Source organism: Macrotis lagotis, chromosome X, assembly GCF_037893015.1.
Source record: "Macrotis lagotis isolate mMagLag1 chromosome X, bilby.v1.9.chrom.fasta, whole genome shotgun sequence".
Taxonomy (NCBI): Eukaryota; Metazoa; Chordata; class Mammalia; order Peramelemorphia; family Peramelidae; genus Macrotis; species Macrotis lagotis.
Genome location: NC_133666.1, coordinates 72587444 through 72605609, shown reverse-complemented (window position 1 = coordinate 72605609; position 18166 = coordinate 72587444). Strand labels below are relative to the sequence as shown.

At 45.1% G+C, this 18166-nt stretch overlaps 1 protein-coding gene across 3 annotated transcripts in view; it reads left to right on the top strand.

The window, feature by feature from the left end:
* LOC141502614 (UDP-N-acetylglucosamine transferase subunit ALG13-like) overlaps positions 1-15378 on the top strand; it is a 44674-nt gene extending 29296 nt beyond the window's left edge. For 2 of the 3 annotated variants that reach the window (XM_074207424.1, XM_074207423.1), the window contains 4 exons: positions 5463-5597; positions 9216-9256; positions 10475-10706; positions 13325-15378. In XM_074207424.1, the coding sequence (XP_074063525.1) occupies positions 5463-5597; positions 9216-9256; positions 10475-10706; positions 13325-13695 (779 nt within the window). In that variant the 3' untranslated portion in view covers positions 13696-15378. The remainder of the gene's footprint in view (positions 1-5462; positions 5598-9215; positions 9257-10474; positions 10707-13324) is intronic. The other variant, XM_074207425.1, reaches the window with a different exon arrangement.
* The last annotated feature ends 2788 nt before the right edge of the window (positions 15379-18166 follow it).

Below are 18166 nucleotides of genomic sequence, written 5' to 3'. Positions count from 1 at the left end.
ATGGATAGGTCATGAATGTCCATCATTTCTGTCTGGGTGTATTCTCTCTGTTAGAGTTTCATTTCTCAAGGTTTATGAGACTCTTTTTTTGCCCCCATGCTGGGGTTTAGCCAGTTTCAACTTACTGGATTGCATTTTTTTTCCTTTTACTGCCCCCCCCCTTTTTTTACCTTTTCATGTGTCTCTTGAACTTCTTGTTTGATGTCCAAATTTTCTGTTTAGCTCTTGTCTTTTCATCAGAAATTTTTGGAATTCTTCCATTTTGTTAAATGTTCATCTTTTTCCCTGGAAGAGAAGGCTCAGCTTTGCAGGAAAGTAGATTCTTGGCTGCATTCCAAGCTCCCGTGCTCTTCGAAATATCTCGTTCCAGGCCCTTCGATCCCTTAAGGCTGATATAGCCAGGTCCTGCGTGATCCTTACTGTGGCTCCTTGATATTTAAATTGTTTCTTTCTGGCTGCTTGCAGGATTTTCTCTTCTATCTGATAGTTCTGCAGTTTGGCCACAACATTCCTTGGTGTTTTCATTTTAGGATCATTTTCTGGTGGGGATCGATGTACTCTTTCAGTAACTACTTTGCCCTCTGATTCCATGATATCAGGGCAGTTTTCCATCACTAGATCCTGTAATAAGTCCAGGCTTTTTTCTCTTCAATGTTTTCAGGAAGTCCTATAATTTTCAGGTTTCCCCTCCTCGATCTATTCTCGAGGTCAGTGGTTTTGTTTATGAGGTAGTTTACATTTGCTTCTATTTTTTCTATTTTTTGATTTTGTTTTTTAACTGACTCTTGCTGTCTCATGGAGTCATTAGTTTCTGTAGACTCCATTATTTTTTGGGGGGAGGAGTTTTCTTCGTTAACCTTTTGCATCTCCTTTTCCACTTGGTCAATTCTGCTTTTGAAAGAGCTTTCCATTTGATCAATTGAGGTTTTGAGAGAATTAATTTCTTTTTGCATTTGCTCGTTTGAGGATCTGAGAGAATTCTCATTTTGTAATTGTCCAATGGATGATCTGAGAGATTTATTCTCCTTTTGTGTTTGTCCAATTGTACTTTCTAAGGTATTGTCTCCCCCAAATTTTTAAGCTCCTTCCTTATTTTTTCAAGCAATTCTTTCTGTGCTACAGACCAGATTGTATTCTCCTCAGATGTTCTAGGTCTCTCTGGGTTGGGGTCTTTCCCTTCCAGGAATTTTTCTATGGATCCACCTTTCCGCTGACCCTTCTTCATTATGCTGTGAGACCTTGCGTTGGTGGGGGGGGGGGCTAATTCACCTGGGCTTGGGATCTCTAAAGGCTTTACTGAGTGCATTTTCTCTGGCTGGCCAGTAGGAGGTGCTGGTTGCTCTCTCTGGAGTGTCTGTGACCTTGGTTGGGAGGCCTTCTCCCTTTGCGGGAAGGTGGGAGTTGGAATTATTGAATTCCTTTGCCTTCAATTAATGATAGGCTTTACCCTGGCCTGAGGTGATTCCTCAGCTGGCCTGGTTCTTTTGCTCACACACCTGGGCCTGAGGCAGAAGTAATTTGCCTTTGAGGAGAAGCCTCTGTGCAATGGAGACGTGCCCTCAGAGTTTCTCAGACCCGAGAAGCCTAGGGATGGTGTCTGCTGTTCTCCTGCACCAGAATACTTGCCCCAGCCTGGTCCCGGAGCTCCAGGGGGACAGCACCAACACCAGAGCCTCTGCTTCCCCGCGGACCCAAGCCCCTTTCGTCCAGCCCCACTGCTGATCCAGCAGGTCCGCTCTCGGGCCCTCAGACTCCCTGTTCCAATTCAGCTGTTAATCTGGCTGATCGGGGCAGATCCTCCCTTGGAGCCCAGACTCCCCTGCCAGATTCGTGCAAGGCTGCTGTGGGAGACAAATCCTGAGGTAGCTGTTCTTCTGGCTTTTCTTTCTGGGTTTTCTGGATCGGATTTCTTTTAAGAGGTTTGTTTCATGTGATAGATGGGGAAGAGATCAGGAAACTTTAGAACTGTGCCTGTCTTCTCTCCGCCATCTTCTGCTGCCAGCTTTTCCTTTGCAGCTTCATTGGTGCTGTTGTCACTTGAGGGAGTGGATCTGGTTCTTCCTGCTTTTGGCTTCATTGGGCCCATGAGCCTCCTTGGCATATGCAGTCTTTCTTCTAATTGAGATCACAGCCATCTATTAGTCTTCAAAACTGCATCTAAGGGCTCTGGTCAGAGCTGCCTGAGAAAAACCTAGAGCAGGGCTTTGTCTAAGAAGTTGTTCTAGGTGTGGCTAGGTGGTACACTGGATAGTGCACTGGCCCTGTAGTCAGGAGTACCTGAGTTCAAATCTGGCCTGAGACACTTCATAATTACCTAGCTGTGTGAAAAAGTTGTGGGGGGGGGGGGAAGAAATCAAGCCATAAGGCCTCTGGTGTTCCTCCAGGGAGTTCTAAACATCTTATCATTACCTCCTGCAAATGACACTGACCAAGGGCTCTCGGAGACAAGTAGGGTTTTTTCCTACTCTTTGAAATCATTGGGAGAAAATGGTCAGAATCCTTCCTAGACCACAGTCTTCATGGTCACACGTTCTGCTCCCGGAATGAAGCATCAAGACCTGCTGGGCTGGACAGGTGCAAGGCTTGCCTGTCAGACACCAAGCATAGAGAACTTGGAGGGACAAACCCCGCACCCTCAGTGTTCTGACAGATGAAGTTAATGAGAATGCGGAGGAATGGGATTTGATAGTTTGAAGGGTTCTTGCCACCTCCATTGATTGACCCAAGTTTGGATGAATAACAGGCTCTGTTTTCTCAGACTGAAACCTGTTCCCATCCCTTGATGCGTCTTAAAGGGAATTTGGTTTTGACAAATGCACTTGAACAGGTTTTATTTTAACCAAATATGGATAAGCATTTCATCTTTTGGAAAGACTGTGACTCAGTAGGACTTGAGTTTAGACTGTGTGACCCTGAGCAAGTTAATGTAACTGCCTCAAATACTGAAACCAGCCCCCCCCCCAAAAGAAAGATAGTGGCTATAGGCAATTAGAAAATGGGAAGAGGTTCCTTCATCAAATTTGAATCCCCCAAGGGCTGTACCCTTGGCTTCAGCACTGAAGCCAGTGAGGTGCTAAGCAGCAGGCCCTGAGTTCAACATCCTGACTCTGCTTACCTTCCATTCCCTCATTGCTTCCTCAAGAAATAAGCTTGGTTCTCAGTTTGTGGTAGTGGTGTGGAACTGCTTGCCTAGGCTCCTCCCACTGAGTAGGAAGTGCCCTCCCTCCCTGCAAAGCTAAATGATCCAAGTCACACCTACCTGGACAGGAATCCCCTCTACAAATCATTCCCTTTAATGACATGTATAGGTGATCCCAGGAGGAAGAGGGAATAACCAAAGGACTGTGTGGATCACACCCTCCCATTCAAGGCAGCCTGGTGCACTTTGGGGGCAATTCTGATTCTTTTTTTAAATTTATTTTTATTAAAGATATTATTTGAGTTTTACAATTTTCCCCCCAATCTTGCTTCCCCCCCCCACTTTACTTTGTTTCCATCTTGTACCTTGATCCAAATTGGGTGTGATGAGAGAGAAGTCATATCCTTAAAGAAGAGAAGAGAAGTCTAAGAGGTAACAAGATCAGACAATAAGATATCTCTTTTTTTTCCAAATTAAAGGGAATAGACCTTGCACTTTGTTCAAACTCCACAGCTCCTTATCTGGGTACAGATGGCACTCTTCTTGGCAGACAGCCCAAAATTGTTCCCAATTGTTGCACTGATGGAATGAGCAAGTCCATCAAGGTTGATCATCACCCCCAGGTTGCTGTTAGGGTGTACAGTGTTTTTCTGGTTCTGTTCATCTCACTCAGCATCAATTCATGCAAATCCCTCCAGACTTCCCTGAAATCCTGTCCCTCCTGGTTTCTAATAGAACAATAGTGTTCCATGACATACATATACCACAGTTTGCTAAGCCATTCCCCAATTGAAGAACATTTACTTGATTTCCAATTCTTTGCCACCACAAACAGGGCTGCTATAAATATTTTTGTACAAGTAATATTTTTACCCTTTTTCCTCTTCTCTTCAGGGTATAGACCCAGTAGTGGTATTGCTGGGTCAAAGGGTATGCACATTTTTGTTGCCCTTTGGGCATAGTTCCAAATAGCTCTCCAGAAGGGTTGGATGAGTTCACAGCTCCACCAACAGTGTAATGTAGTTCTGATTCTTGAGGAATTTTTCCTTATGTCAAGTCAGGCTTATATCTCAATGAACCTCCCTTTTCTCCCATTTCCTTCCTCCATTGCTCCTAGTTCTGCCACCTAGGGCCTAGCAGGATGAGGTTAATCCGTCACCCTTCACCTCAATGAGGATGGCTCTCTTTTCCCTGAGTCTTCTCCAGAGCAAACATTCCTAGTTCCTTCACCTGCTCTTGCTGTGGTACTTAATTGAACTGTGTGTTTTTCTCAGGATATCTCTAGGGCTTTGGGTCCTTCCTAAAATTTAAGGACCAGAACTAAGCATCCCAGATGATGTCTGGCTAGGACAGAGCACTATGGAATGCTCATCATCACATTGTTCAGTCATTTCAGTTGTGTTTGATTCTTGGTGACCCCATTTGAGGTTTTCTTAGAAAGATACTGCCCATTTCCTCCTCCAGCTCAATTTATGAGGTAACTGGGGTGAAGTTATGTGTCATGGCTCAGAGTTAGGAAGTATCTGAGGTAGGATTTGGATTTGAACTCTGCTCTTCCTGCCTAGTGCTTTATCCACTGTCACCTTAACTCCTTCCTTAGTCCCGCCCATCTTGTATTGTTGGCCACAGTGGGACACTATTCACTCATGATGAACTTGTAATTCCCTCCTCTTGGGCCATGAGCTTGGTTCATCTGTAAGGGTTTAGATTCAACTTAAGTGGCTTCTTAATATTTTGTTTTTAGAGGTGGTATTTCTGTGTACTAGCTCAATATTGGGTAAGGGTCAAATCCAGAAATAAATGCAATCACCTTCTTTTGTTCCCAGAGAACTGGTGAAGGAATAATGTGCAGTGAAATGGAAAGAGGCCTAGATTTTTGGAGTCTGAGGCCCTGGGTTTGAATCTTTTCTCTGCCACTTTATTTCTTACGTGACCTTGGACAAGTATTTAACTTCAGTGATCTCTAAGGTTCCATGGACTTTTATGTCTACAACCATATGATCGCCTCAGTAGAGAGGTGAAGGGACTACAGTGCAGAATGCTGCATATTCTGCCACATGTCACTTGAATTTTCTTAATGAAATTTCATTTTTGAAAGGAAATGTTCATTGAAGGTGGGAAGTGGGGAAGAGGAGTGATATACAGAAAGGATTGATCTCAAGACACAAGGCAAAAGAAACTTTTTGGAAAAAAAACTGCCAGCATGTATAAGAGAATTGGGTGGGCATGCTTTCTGGAAGAGGGGTCTCTACCCACTGACTACTCTTCCTTGCACCCCTCTGGGCTGGGCAGATTTTTACGGTGAATCATTGCTTCATCACAGTGATCCCATCAGCAACGTATTCATACTACCCTGTTCCTGTTGCAACTGGTCCAACTAATGAGATGGGAGAAGCTGGAGGTTTCCCAATGCCACCACCTTATTCATGTGATCCAAATGGCAGTGACCTCCCTCGAGGTAAGGAAGTTGTCCTTTCACTGGTATTTCATTATGCTCAGATCTGCCTTGGAAACCAATGACCTATGGGTTAGGGCATGGAAAGATCAGAAAATCCAGCAGATTTGGAGTAGAAACTGCCTGGTGAGTTTTTCTGAGGTGGTTGGCAGAGATTTTCACTGGTCTTTCTTCCTCATATTCCATGTCCATGCTGTAGTCTCCTGCAGAGCACATCCAGGTGACCTGGGGCTCTCTGGTTTGCTGTCCAGAGCACTTGCTGTGGAATTTTATGACTGTTTTGAATCTCTTCTATTTAGGAAGGGCATCTACATGGGCGGGATAGCCATTCTACTGCCATCTTTGACTGCATATAACTACTCAAGAGCTAATGGAAACCGTAGAAATCATCTTCCATTCTTACTCTCCCCCTGTAAAGGCCATCCCTCCCCTCCCCATCTCTCTCTCTGCTGTCCACTGGGGCCCATTGCACATCTAACAGATATACTCCTTTTTATTTCTGACATCTTCCTCTCTCACCTCTCCTGTCCCTTGGTGTTCACCAAATCTTGGGTGACATTGCATCCCTGGCCATCCTTTCCAGACCTGGCTGTGCCTTCCATACTGCCAGACTCACTGACTCCCCTTGTTCCTTTGCCATTGACGTGGCACATTCACCTTTGCCTACCATAACTCAACTTGTTTCTGCTTTGGAATTCACTCAATCCAGGTTTATCTGGATTATTTCAGGCCAGATGCTGGGGGTGTTTATCTTTTGGTTCCCCAGGCTTTTTTCCTTCTGTCTCCATGAATTCCCAGTCTTTTCCTTTGTCACAGCTCCTGCCCTTTTGTTTGGCAAGGTGATGTAGGGTTGGTACCCTTGGTCTCATTATTATCCATTCTGAAAGACCCTTTCTGTGATGGTAACCTGTTTTTGTTGCTTCCATCTCCAGATCCAGCCACTCCCAGTCCCTTCCCTGCTTGTTCTTCCTGAGACCATTTGTTCTTCCCTGGCCACTGTTTTCTTTTTTACCTCACTTGCTTAACTCTGTTCTGTTATTAGATTCCCTGCTTCTTTGTCTTCTCTTTGATCACCATCCCCAATCCAGAGAGAATCTTTTAGCTGATCCTAAATGCTGTTTGCCTTCCCATGGCACCTTCCTCCCCATTTTTAGTTGAAGATGTCATGTTGCGTTGTTCTTTCCTGACCAAATTGAGCCCGTTTGCTGAGAACTCCCTCCTCTCCCCTTGTCATATGCACACAATCTCCATGTCCTCTCATCATTCATCACCAGGTGTTTACTAATATCAACCTCAGCTTCTCATCTTCCCCTTCCCTCTTTCTCTCTTACTGTCCAGGGGCTCACTCTGGATGGTGACCTCTGGTCTTCTCGTCTCCTCCCTTTCTCCTATACACACACCTCTCTTTTCTCTGCATATCACCTTCTGCCTGTTCTGGTCCCTCACTCCTGGATGCTGCCGCCTTGGCCTAGGCCCTCCTCTCTTTCCTTTATTCCTTCATGTAATAAGAACTTGCTCCTCAGCCTGCCCGCCCACCCCAGCTCTCCCTTCCTCCCTCCAGTTTAGACTTCACTGGGCATCCCAAGTGACGAGGCCAGGTTTGCCTGGCTCTTTGTCCTCCCCGACAAACACGCCCATGGTTCATTCTTACTTGTGGGATCATACAGAAATTCTTGTCTTCCCTAGACCAACCACCCCCCTTCCCATTCTTGTACAGTGCAGATATAGTGACCCACTTACTGTTCTTTACATGTGACATTCCCCTTTTCCATCTCCTTGCCTTTGCTTTGGCTACCCCCCGTGCCTACCCATCTTTGTCTCTTGGAATCCCTGCGTTTCTCTCAGACTGCTTTGGCAGGTTCGGCCTCCTGGAGAGGGGCCTTTTCTAATCTCTTTGGCCACTTGAACCTTACCCTCCAAGGTGCCCTTCCACTTCCTCCATCTCCCCTATTCGAATGGAAGCTCCTGTCTTAGTCCAAACCCCTCAGGGCCTTGAGAACTCTGGAGAGGAGGGTTCGTCCACAGTTGTCCAGTCCTGAAGCGTTAGAAGCAGGATGTGATCCCTGAGCTTTCTGACCGAGGCTGTCAGAAGTTGCTCTATTCCTCTGCCTTCTCGTCAGCTCGGTGGAACTACCAAGGGCAGATCAGACCAAGGCCTAGGGCTTCCTTATGGCTTAGTGGCCTGGTTTGCTGTGCCACACTACAGAATGATGTTTGGTCTCTGGCCTTCTCTGCCCTGTGTGCTTCCAGAGCTGGAGTGACTCTGACAGAATAGCACCTGGGCTTTGGGATTTCGGGACCAGGCATTGTGGGGTACTATCTTGTTGGACTGACATTGTCTTTGCTCCCTGCCGCTTTCTATTACCCTGGAATAGTATGCTAGTCACCTGGCCTCTGGCTAGGTCTCAATATATGGACTCTGATGACCAGGGTCCTGCCAAGTGGTGTTGCCACTGCCCCTCATTTAAGAAAGGTCATGTAGAGGGCTTGCTGCACTTAGACCACCCTGGCTTTCTGCCATTTACTTCCTGGGTGACTGGGCTGGATACTGCCTCTCGCTGGACCTTGCTTGGCTCTTTGGATGACCCTTTTAACCTAAGAGCAACACATGGATCACAGGAGCTGCAAAACCAGGGTCCCAAGTGACTGGGAGCACATACTTGGTGGGGCTAGAGCTCCCAAGGAAAGGGAAGGGTGTGCTTGTCCTTGGACATGGGTCTGCTAGCCGCTGTTCTGACCCTGGGGGTCTCCTTATCATTCGGACTCCTCCAGGAGCTCTTGATTTTAAGAAGTGAACTTTGCCCTTGGGTCTCTCATTCTGCTGCTTCTTGACTTGGAAACCCCTCTTCACTTTTCCCACAACTGCATTCCCTTAAGGACCTGGCATGATTCTGTTGTGCATTGACTTATTTGCATTTTAAAAAAAGTATATAGTTAGAATTGGTTGAGAGAACTAAGGAAAAGACTTTTCTGACCTGGATCTCTGAAACTCTATAGTGATGTAAGTTTGCATTGGGCTGCTGACCCCTGAGGAATGGTAACCCAAGAGGCCTGGACATGGGCAAACTTCCTTTGGAGGAGGAGGAAGAGGATGAGGTTGCTGTGCTCTTGGGCCATGTCTGTCCTGTAGAGTGTTCTTAATCCCTCCTCATCACTTAGGGGCATGGGGGGAGGGAGGGAAGGAATTTTGTTAGGGTCCTGGTGGCTCTTCTCAGAGCTACTTACCAGGATGGTGCATCTGCAGACCTGGGGGTACTGAGGCCTGACTGGGGACAGCCTTTTGTGAGCTGGTGATTGGTGATTTGGACTAGCAAAACTTGGCATTCTTGGAACTTTTGGTAGTACTTTTCCCCAGTACCAAAATTGTGTAACCAGAGCCTTCTCCCTTGGGAGCAGCAAAGGAACAGCTCCGATCTCAGAGTTAAAGCTCGGCTAATTGGCTTCTCTCCACTCTCAGCTCACGAAAGCTGGGGCTAATTAACACACAGTTGTGCTCTATTGATTTGGAAGACAGCACTCAAGTCAACTTCCTTGAAAAGTACCAAGGGTCTTGTTTGTTTTGGATTGAGGTCTTTGGGTTGGCATCTATTCCTCACCTGGCCCACTCTCTTTCTGTTGCAGATATCAAGGTGTTGCAGTATTACTTTAACCTGGGGTTACAGGTAAGAACTTTGGGGGTCTTCTTGGTTCCCTGAAGGCTTTTCCTCCTCTCATCTGACTTCTTTGGGAAGTTTGGGCCTTGGGGGACAGCAGGCCCCAGGTGGCCTACCCAGCTTGTGCTGGCTCTGGACCTTTCTGGCCGATGCTAGACCTTAAAGGTGCTATCTCCTACAAGAAGAGCAGTCTGCCATGGCTGGGGGTGGGGGGGGGTAGGTTGGGGGGGTAGGTTGGGGGGAGTTCTTCATTTTGTGAATGAGGAAATGTATGGCAACTAGTTGGTGGAGGGAGGAGCTGTGCCTGGGTCTTTTGGACTCCTAAGTCTAGTGGTTTGATGGGCTGAGGGTGGGGAAGGAAAGGTGCAATTACATGGCACCAGCTGTGTGCTGGGCACTCCGCTTAGTGCTTTCCAAATATTGTTTATAACTTCTAACTGCTCTTAGAGGTAGGTGCAATTGTTCTGGTGTTAGGATAAGAGCACATGGTTTTTGTAAGTATATTGAGGTCACATTTGAACTTGGGTCTTCCTACCTCCACACAGCTTTCTTTTATTGACTGCCAAAAGGCACCACCCCTTCCATCCTTTAATCATAAAAGTACTAGAATGGGCCTTCATCCTTTAGAAGGCTCTTAAGCAGTAAGGGAGGGGAAACTCCTGGCTTCCCAGTGACCCAGCTTTGAAGGGCTCCCAAGAAACTGCTGCAGCCTCTCTAGCTCAAAGCTGGGAAAGGAGAGGTGTGTGTGTGGGGGGGGGGGGGAGGAATGAAAATGCTTTGCTGGAGGTGAGCTTAGACCAACTTGCTATTCATTTCTGTCTCCTTATAAATGGCCTGTGGCTTTCCATGACCGTCTGGGGTACAGAGCAGGCAAGTCGCCTGCTGTCCTAGCCTCTTTCTGGTTTTCTGCTTTTTCTTGATCCCCTTATAAACAGGGGCTATCATGGGGCTGCTGCTCTTTGAATGGGCAGTCCTCTCTCCCTTTCATTGTTGACTTCAGTACTTGCACCAAAGAACCTCTTAAACATAACGGGATTATTCAGGAAATGGGTTTCTTTCTCTTTTTTTGCCATTGTTTGCAGCATTTTGCCCTCCTTTCTTTCAGCATCCCTGGGGAGTGGAGCCTGACTTGATTTGCTCCTGTTTGTTCCCAGGGTCCCCTTGTTAATCTTTTGGCCAATTGGGCTCTGGAGGATTAAAAAGCTCTTACTTTCTACCTTTCTTAAGTATTACCACCAGAATTACTGGAACTCCATGATGTATATGCCCCATCTGCCACAGCATCAGCAGCCAATGCCTCCACCGCCACCTCCCATGCCTTCTCAGCACATGGCTCCACTGGAAGCTTACCCTGTTTATCCTGAACATGTGCCACTGGCAGACCACACAGGGTCCCAAGTATACAGTGAGATGGCGAGGGCTGAAAACCGTCAGCTTCCTCCCGAGGCAGCAGCATCCAGTGAGTATGCAAGAGGTCGAGCAGTGGCAGGTAGGGTCCAAAGTCATTCTGGTAGCTCCTGGCTGTTGCTGCATGTTTCGGGTGGAGGTGGGGGGGGGGGCGCTCACATGCTAAATGCTAACACAGCAGGAGGAAAGGCTGTGTGACTCAGTGCTTGTCCCCTTCAGGTTTCTTAGCAGGTAAGGTCTTTGTCAGATTTGAAGGTTTTAGGGCACTAATCCCTGGGACCCTGGTGGAAGCAAAGGAGAGCTGAGGAGGCCCGTTGCTACCCTGTGGCACAATGACTAGCCAGCATGTCAGGTTGGAAGTTGGGAAGACATAGGTTCAAGGTCCCCTTCTCTCACTTCTCATAGCCTGGGTGACTTGGGGAAGGGGCAACAGTTAATGTTCGCCAAGGAACCTCCAGCATTGAGAGTTTCTTGGGCCCTGGATATTTTTTTTGATTAAAATGGTATTTATTAAGATATCTTAACAAAGAGGAGGAAGCACCGACCCTGGAGTCAGGAGTACCTGGGTTCAAATCCGGTCTCAAACACTTAATAATTACCTAGCTGTGTGGCCTTGGGCAAGCCACTTAACCCCATTTGCCTTGCAAAAACCTAAAAAAAAAGATATCTTAACAAAATGGCATACCTCTCATGGTGGGAGAGAGGGGCAGGGAAACCCCAACATACCAGCTCTTTTATGCACTTTGAAAGACTTTGTTCCTGCCCCTTTCATGCCAACCATAGGCTGGGGTCACAGATCTAATGGATACATTGGTTCCTATACATTTCCCCACCCTGCTCATTATACTAATGAGCAAGAACAGATCTCCTTGAGCACATGCAAAGGAGAAGGGCAAGACTGGGCTATTCTAATCTAGTTTGTCGGTTTTGGAATGGGATTAGGAGAACTCTCCCAGTTTTGTGATGACTGGAGCCATTCCCCCTTTGTAATAGAATTCAAAGGGGCCCCCTCCACACCTTGTGAAGACCAACAACGCCCTTCATTCCTCAAAACTCCCCTCTTTTCTTTTAAATAACTACTCGTCTTCACACTTCACCAGCAGTGTTTTCCTCAAATTAATTGATAATCCTCATCTTCGATAGTGCTACTGACTTTTTTCTATCAGTATTTTTACCTCTTCATTATTGAAGCCATACACCGGTCCTAATTTGTTGATAGAATTTTGTACTATTCGAGTTATTAATTGGATCATACACGGGAGACACATGTAGCTAATAGGATTCTCCCACTTAGGGCCAATAGTAAGATACCCAGTAACTGTTTCCACCTTGAACCAGTAAACCCATTCCTTCAAAGAGGTACTTAAAGGGGCTTGGCCAGGTTTGGACTGGCACATGTGCCAACTTTCTGATATCCCTGGTTATGTCCTTTACCACTTTCCCATTGTCATCTATCTTTAGACAACAATCTGATAAGTTCAGTTTGCCACAGACTCCTCCTTCAGTCAAAAGGTAGTGTAATACCAATCTATGTTGAATAATGGCCTCTTTTGTTAGCAAGGCTTGATCAGTCAGTAAGTCCAAGGCCCTAGCTGGTCATTTTTCCACTACAGCTGGAAGTTTTATTAGTCTATTCAGGATATAAACTGGGGTTCCATAGCCCCAACTCCCATCCTGTGCCCAGGTAGTAGGCCCTTAAATCTAGATAACAACCCCCTGACGGACTCTGGACAACTGGGTGTAGGCAGTGGTCCTACAAATCCAATAATGTCCCTCTAGTGCTAGTTGGTCTTCGAGGAATATAGTTTCCAACAAATGGATAATACTGTTCTACTTTACTTCCAAGGGGCCTTCTTAAATAGGTCATATAATCTTCATGGTAACAGGTACATTTCCAAAGTTGCTGTTCCTCCTTCCACTGCAAGGTGGGCCCTGGCTCTTAATGTCATTGGTTACAAGAGAGTAGATGACTTGGTGCCAGCTTTGACTCGGTTGTCTTCAAATCAGCCCTGGTCCTCTCATGTTTGCATCATCATGGAGACAGTTTTTCCCCCTAATACTTAACTGCCACAAAGGCCAAGGTGTCGAAATTTGGCTTGTTCTGACAGCTTATCACTTTGGGGAGAAAAAAGTTCTACCGCCATATAAACTGATACTGCATCTTGAGATATGACCCTTCCCAGTAATAGTTGTGTGTTCTGAATCCAAAGACATAAAGGACCTGAGTTAGTCATTTCCCAATCTTAGGGGCTGTAATAGAAAGAGAAAGTATGGAAATTTGGAGTCTGTCCCTAGAAGAATCTGTTGGGATCTCATTGCTCTGAAGGTCTTCTGTCATCTCAGACAAATCATTTCTGCTGAAACCACCCTGGTCATCAAATCCCCTCTATTGATAGAGGGTTATCAATGCCGAGTTGGATGGGCCTTTAGCCATCAGCTAGTGCAACATTTGGGGAAATAGATTGGGAGGAGTTAAATGACTTGCCCAAGGTCACCTATGGTGACAGAGTTGTGAATTTAAGGCAGGTTCTCTGCCTCCACATTGAGCATGCTTTCCCCCTGGGCACAACTGAAATGATTGAATTGTTTGGATCTCTTTGGGCTATGATGTTTGGGTCTGCAGGGAGTGGCTGTGTTTATCTGAATGGTGGAATTTGTGTGTCCTTTTAGGTATCTACACAAGCTCTGAACAGCCACCACCACCTACTGGGCCTGTCTACTACCCAGTTATGCCAGATCACTACAATCAGCATCCCCTGCAAGGATACGACCCCTGTGTTTCCATGGCCCCTGCTTATCACTATGTTGCCCCGTGGCAGCAGATGGGTGCATATGGCACCTCCTCCCGAATCCATGGTGCTCTGAATCCTGGCTCAGTGCCCCAGGCGAGCTATGTTCCCTCAGCAAATTCTGCTGCAGCTCACTATCCCCCCCCCACAACATGTGAAGTCAAGCAGAGCCCTCACTCCCACCACCATTTTGCTCGCATTGCAATGATTTGTGGGAAATATTTGGATAAGGATTGGTGTTGTTTCTATTGATTTCAGATGGTTTTCCTTTGGATTCATGTTGGTAGTTACAAAAAGATAGAAGATATATTAGTGTGTTGCCCATGGAGAGTTGAGGTTTCCCTCCATGCTGAACCCCCATCATTATGTTAAGCTGTCTGCTCCTAAGCTGCCTTGAGGCTCCTTGTCATCAGCTGACTGTTCTTGGGTCACATCAGCTCTTTCTTTGGTTTGAAGCAGCCCTTGGGTCTTAGCCCTGGAGAATTGGACAAAATCTCGCCTAAGTCTTGTCAAAAAAGATCACTCAAGTTGCCTTACTTGTCATTCTCGAGCTGGTAGCATGACCTATGAACCTTAGTTTTGCCTCAGACTCCACTTTCCCAGAAGGGCAATTGTTACCTCTTGCAATCTTCAGATGCTGCTGCTTATTGTTTAGCCTGAATTGTGTTGGTTTGTAGTACTAATTTGGGGAAGGCACATGGTGTTCCTCTCTAGCGGTAGCAGAACAGATCCACTTGTTTGTCTTCTCAAGTGCCTTGAAAGTCTCCCTCCCAGAGAGAGCATCGGTTTGTGTTGTATTTCCTAGACTAGTCAATTAAAAAAAAGCATTCAATTTACCAAAGTGTGGGTTTCTTTTGTGGTGGCAGAGGGCTTGTGGCGACCTGGTTGGTGTTCTGTAGAGAGATGATAGGCTTTGATGTTGGGTTGCAGCTGAATAAATGAATGAGAGAATGTCTGATAATGGAGGTTGCCCATACCATTGGTGGGAGGGAGAGTGGGTGCACTGCCAACTGGCAATTTCTCTGGCTTTGTGATTCATATCCTTGGGGGAGTTGAAGCAGGATGGTGACAGGAGACCTGTTCCTCATTATTTGTTTTCAGCCCTGCCATGGATAAAGAGAATTCCTTCAAATAAATGAATTGGAAATGGGTGTGTGGGGGAAACAGACTGGGGTGCACCAGCTGAACAGCCAGATAAGGAGATTTGCAAGCAGGAGTCATTCTACCATCGTGGCCAACCAAGGTCAGGGACTGGGTGATCCCCCCAACACCATTCACAAAATGGCTAGCCCAAAATTTGATGAATTTGATTACTTGAAATTTATAGGCTCAGGGACCTTAATAAGTCCCTTTTTTGGAGAAAGTCTTTAAAAAAAATTTTCTCCAACAGGATTGGCAGTGACTGGTGGTGGTAGCCTGGTATGTTTCCCTCCCAGCAAAAGGACATGTTTGTAGGAGGGGACACTATGGGCATGAGGTGGGTGGCTCTACATATTTGGGCGATGGAGAAGAATGAATGACCAAGTATCTGGGAACAGAGCCTCTGCCTCCAAAAGAGTGCAACCACCAACCCTCGCTCTTCATCTGCTTCCCTGAAGATGACCTCATTTGTAAAAAGCTCTAGCTTCCTTTCTCTACATTTGGATAATATCTCAGAGCTCTTAACTTGTGGGGCGGTGTGGTGCGGCGCAGCAGACAGAGCTAGCTACCTTCCTGCCTGGATCAAGCTGATAAACATATGAAGGAGGCTTTGCCTAAGGTGAGTGAAACTGTCATTGTCAAAGGAGATGAGGTGAGTCTGGCACCAAAAAAATCCATTCTCTGTTCGTAGTGTTCATGGCAGCTAGGTGGTGCTCCAGGGCCTGAAGTCAAGAAGATGCATCCTCTTGAGTTCAATTTTGGCTTTAGATACTTAGCTCTGTGGCCCTGGGCAAGTCATACAACCCTGTTTGCCTCAGTTACCTCATCTGTAAATTGAGCTGGAGAAGGAAATGGCCAAGCACTCAAGGATCTCTGCCAAGAAACCCTCAAATGGGTTATGAAGAGTCAGATGTGACTGAGTAACAGCATTCATTTCCTTTCTTTCCAAGTATTCTTAAATCACTCTTAGTAATGTGTAATAGTTTTCTCAGAAATATGTGGCAAACTTGCCAGCCTGTCTACTATCTTCCCTTTGTCAAATTAAGCTGGACTCCTTTACCCATCTCCAGGCCTATTATTATTCTCTACGATGCCTCAGAGATTAGCCATGCCTGGCCTGGTTCCTGTGCCTTCCTTGAATTTCCTGTTCCCTCCTTTTTAAAAAAAATCCTGATTGGCTTGAGTATTTCTTGTAAATCTCAGTTTATCATTAGCCTTCTATTCAGGTAGGATCTTGGGATTCTTTGAATTGCATTCTCCCTTGGTCTTTTAGAGTCTGAATGGGACCTTCTGGGGCCTGCCAGGTTCTCCTATTTCTATTTCTTCTAGTGTGCCCTTCATTTGCCAATGCCCCATGCCAACTGAAGTGAGGCCCGCATGTGTGGCTGCCATTTCCTGGTCTTGGTTTGGCCATTTAGAGCCAATGTTAAACTTTGACATGTGTCCTCATTTATGACATTGTTCTTCTTGTCTAGTTCTGCTCACTTCATCCCAACACCACTGTCCATGTCTTCTGAGATTGCTTGGAATTCTTCCTACTTGCCATTACTTAGAAGGCTACAATAATTTGTCTACCACACTTTTGTTTAAGAATAATGAATTCCTTTGGCTCCACCAGGGAGAGAGAGAGCAAGCTATTAGAAATAGGAATGTGCCAGGAACCATTACTTGTGTCTTCAATTGACCTTGGGAATAAGGAAAGGAAAGAAGGCTGAGTGCTAGTCCCCGTGCTAAGCCAATATCTCAATCTGATCTGGGTCAGGTTCTGTTATTCCCATTTTGCAGTTGGGAAACAGGCAAAGAGAGGTTAAGTAAGAATAATAATAATAATATCTAACATTTATATAGCACTTACTATGTGACAGACATTGTGCTAAACTTAGCTTGACTTTATAATTATCTCATTTGAACCTAAAACCAATCTTAGGAGATAGGTGCTATTATTAACCCTATTTTACAGATGAGGGAACAAAGGCAAACTGAGATTAAATGATTTGCAGACAGGGTCATCTTAGCATAAGTCTCTGAGACCAATTTCAAACTCGTGTCTTGATTCTAGGCCAACTGTACCTCATCACCAGCTGCTGTTGTGGTATAAGCTTAGCAATGATTTGAGATCTCTGCTTTAGAGGGTGTAAGACATTTTAGACACCTTTTTTCTTTCTTTTTCAAATTTCCAAATTGTTTTCCAAAAATGGTTGGCCCAATTTACATTTCTATTAACAACATGTGTATCCGTGTGTTTTTCTTTCTTTGGCTTCTTCAGCATTATTTCCATTTTGGTTTTTTTACCTTTGACAACTTGCAGGGTGTGAGGTGGAATTCAAGAGTTGTTTCGATTTGCATTTCTCCTGTTAGTGAATTGGAGCATTTTCCCAAAGGGTTGTTCACTCACATTTTGCCATTCTTTTGAGATTTTTTTTGGATATCCTTAACTATTGGGGATGTCTTTCAAACTTATTATTTGAATCAGTTCCTTATAGCTCTTATGTCTTACTGACCTTCATTAGCTAGATTTGCTCCAATCAATCATTTCTACATTTCTCCTAGTTGCCCTTACCTAGTCTTTCTTACCAAAGCTTTTCGGTTTTATGTTGTCAAAATTATCTCTTGTCTTTTTGTGGTTTCTTCTCTCCCCTTTTGTATTAAGCATCTTCTGCTTAACATGACTAATATAGAAATATTTAGTTGTTCAGTTATAACCTATATAAGATTATTTGTTGTCGAAGGGTAGATGAAGGGAGAAAATGTGGAACTCTCCATTTTCTCCCCTTTTTTAGTTTTTTTAGGGTTTTTTTGCAAGGTAATGGGGTTAAGTGACATGCCCAAGGCCACACAGGTAATTATTAAGTGTCTGAGGTCAGATTTGAACTCAGGGACTCCTGACTCCAGAGCCAGTGATATATCCACTGCACCACCTAGCTGTCCCTTTCTCAACCGTTTTTTAAATGATGTCAGATAACCATTTAGAACCTTTTGTACTCTGCCACAAAATGTATTTATTGTTGACTCATTCCCATTGTATCCGACTCTTAGTGACCCTGTTTGGATTTTTCTTGGCAGAGATATTGGAGTGGTTGGTTTGCCATTTCCTTCTCCAGCTCATTTTACACATGAGGAAATTGAGGAAAACGGGGTGAAGTGACTTTCTCAGAGTCATATAGCTAGTAAGTGTCTAATGCTGGATAAAATTCAGGTCTGGTGCTCTATTTAGTTTTGTAAGTGGTTTTCTTGTATTTTCTTGTATATGACATAACAGTTTTTCCAGTGGTTCTAATCAATCATGTCAGGCATCATCCCAGATAGTTTTTATTTTGGGGTTTATTGAACACTGGGTCATTTGAGTTTGGTTGTTTCTGATTCTTATTTACCTAGTCTTTTCTCCTGAGCTACTTTACTAATTAGTTGTAAAAAGTTTCAGATTCATTTTTTGGTAAGATTTTGAGTTCCACATTTTTCTTCCTCCCTTCATCCCTCCATAGAGAATAGTCTTATATAGGTTATACATACACAACAATGTTAAACATATTTCCATATTAGTCATGTTAAGCAGAAGATGCTTAATCAAAGAGGGGAGAGAGGA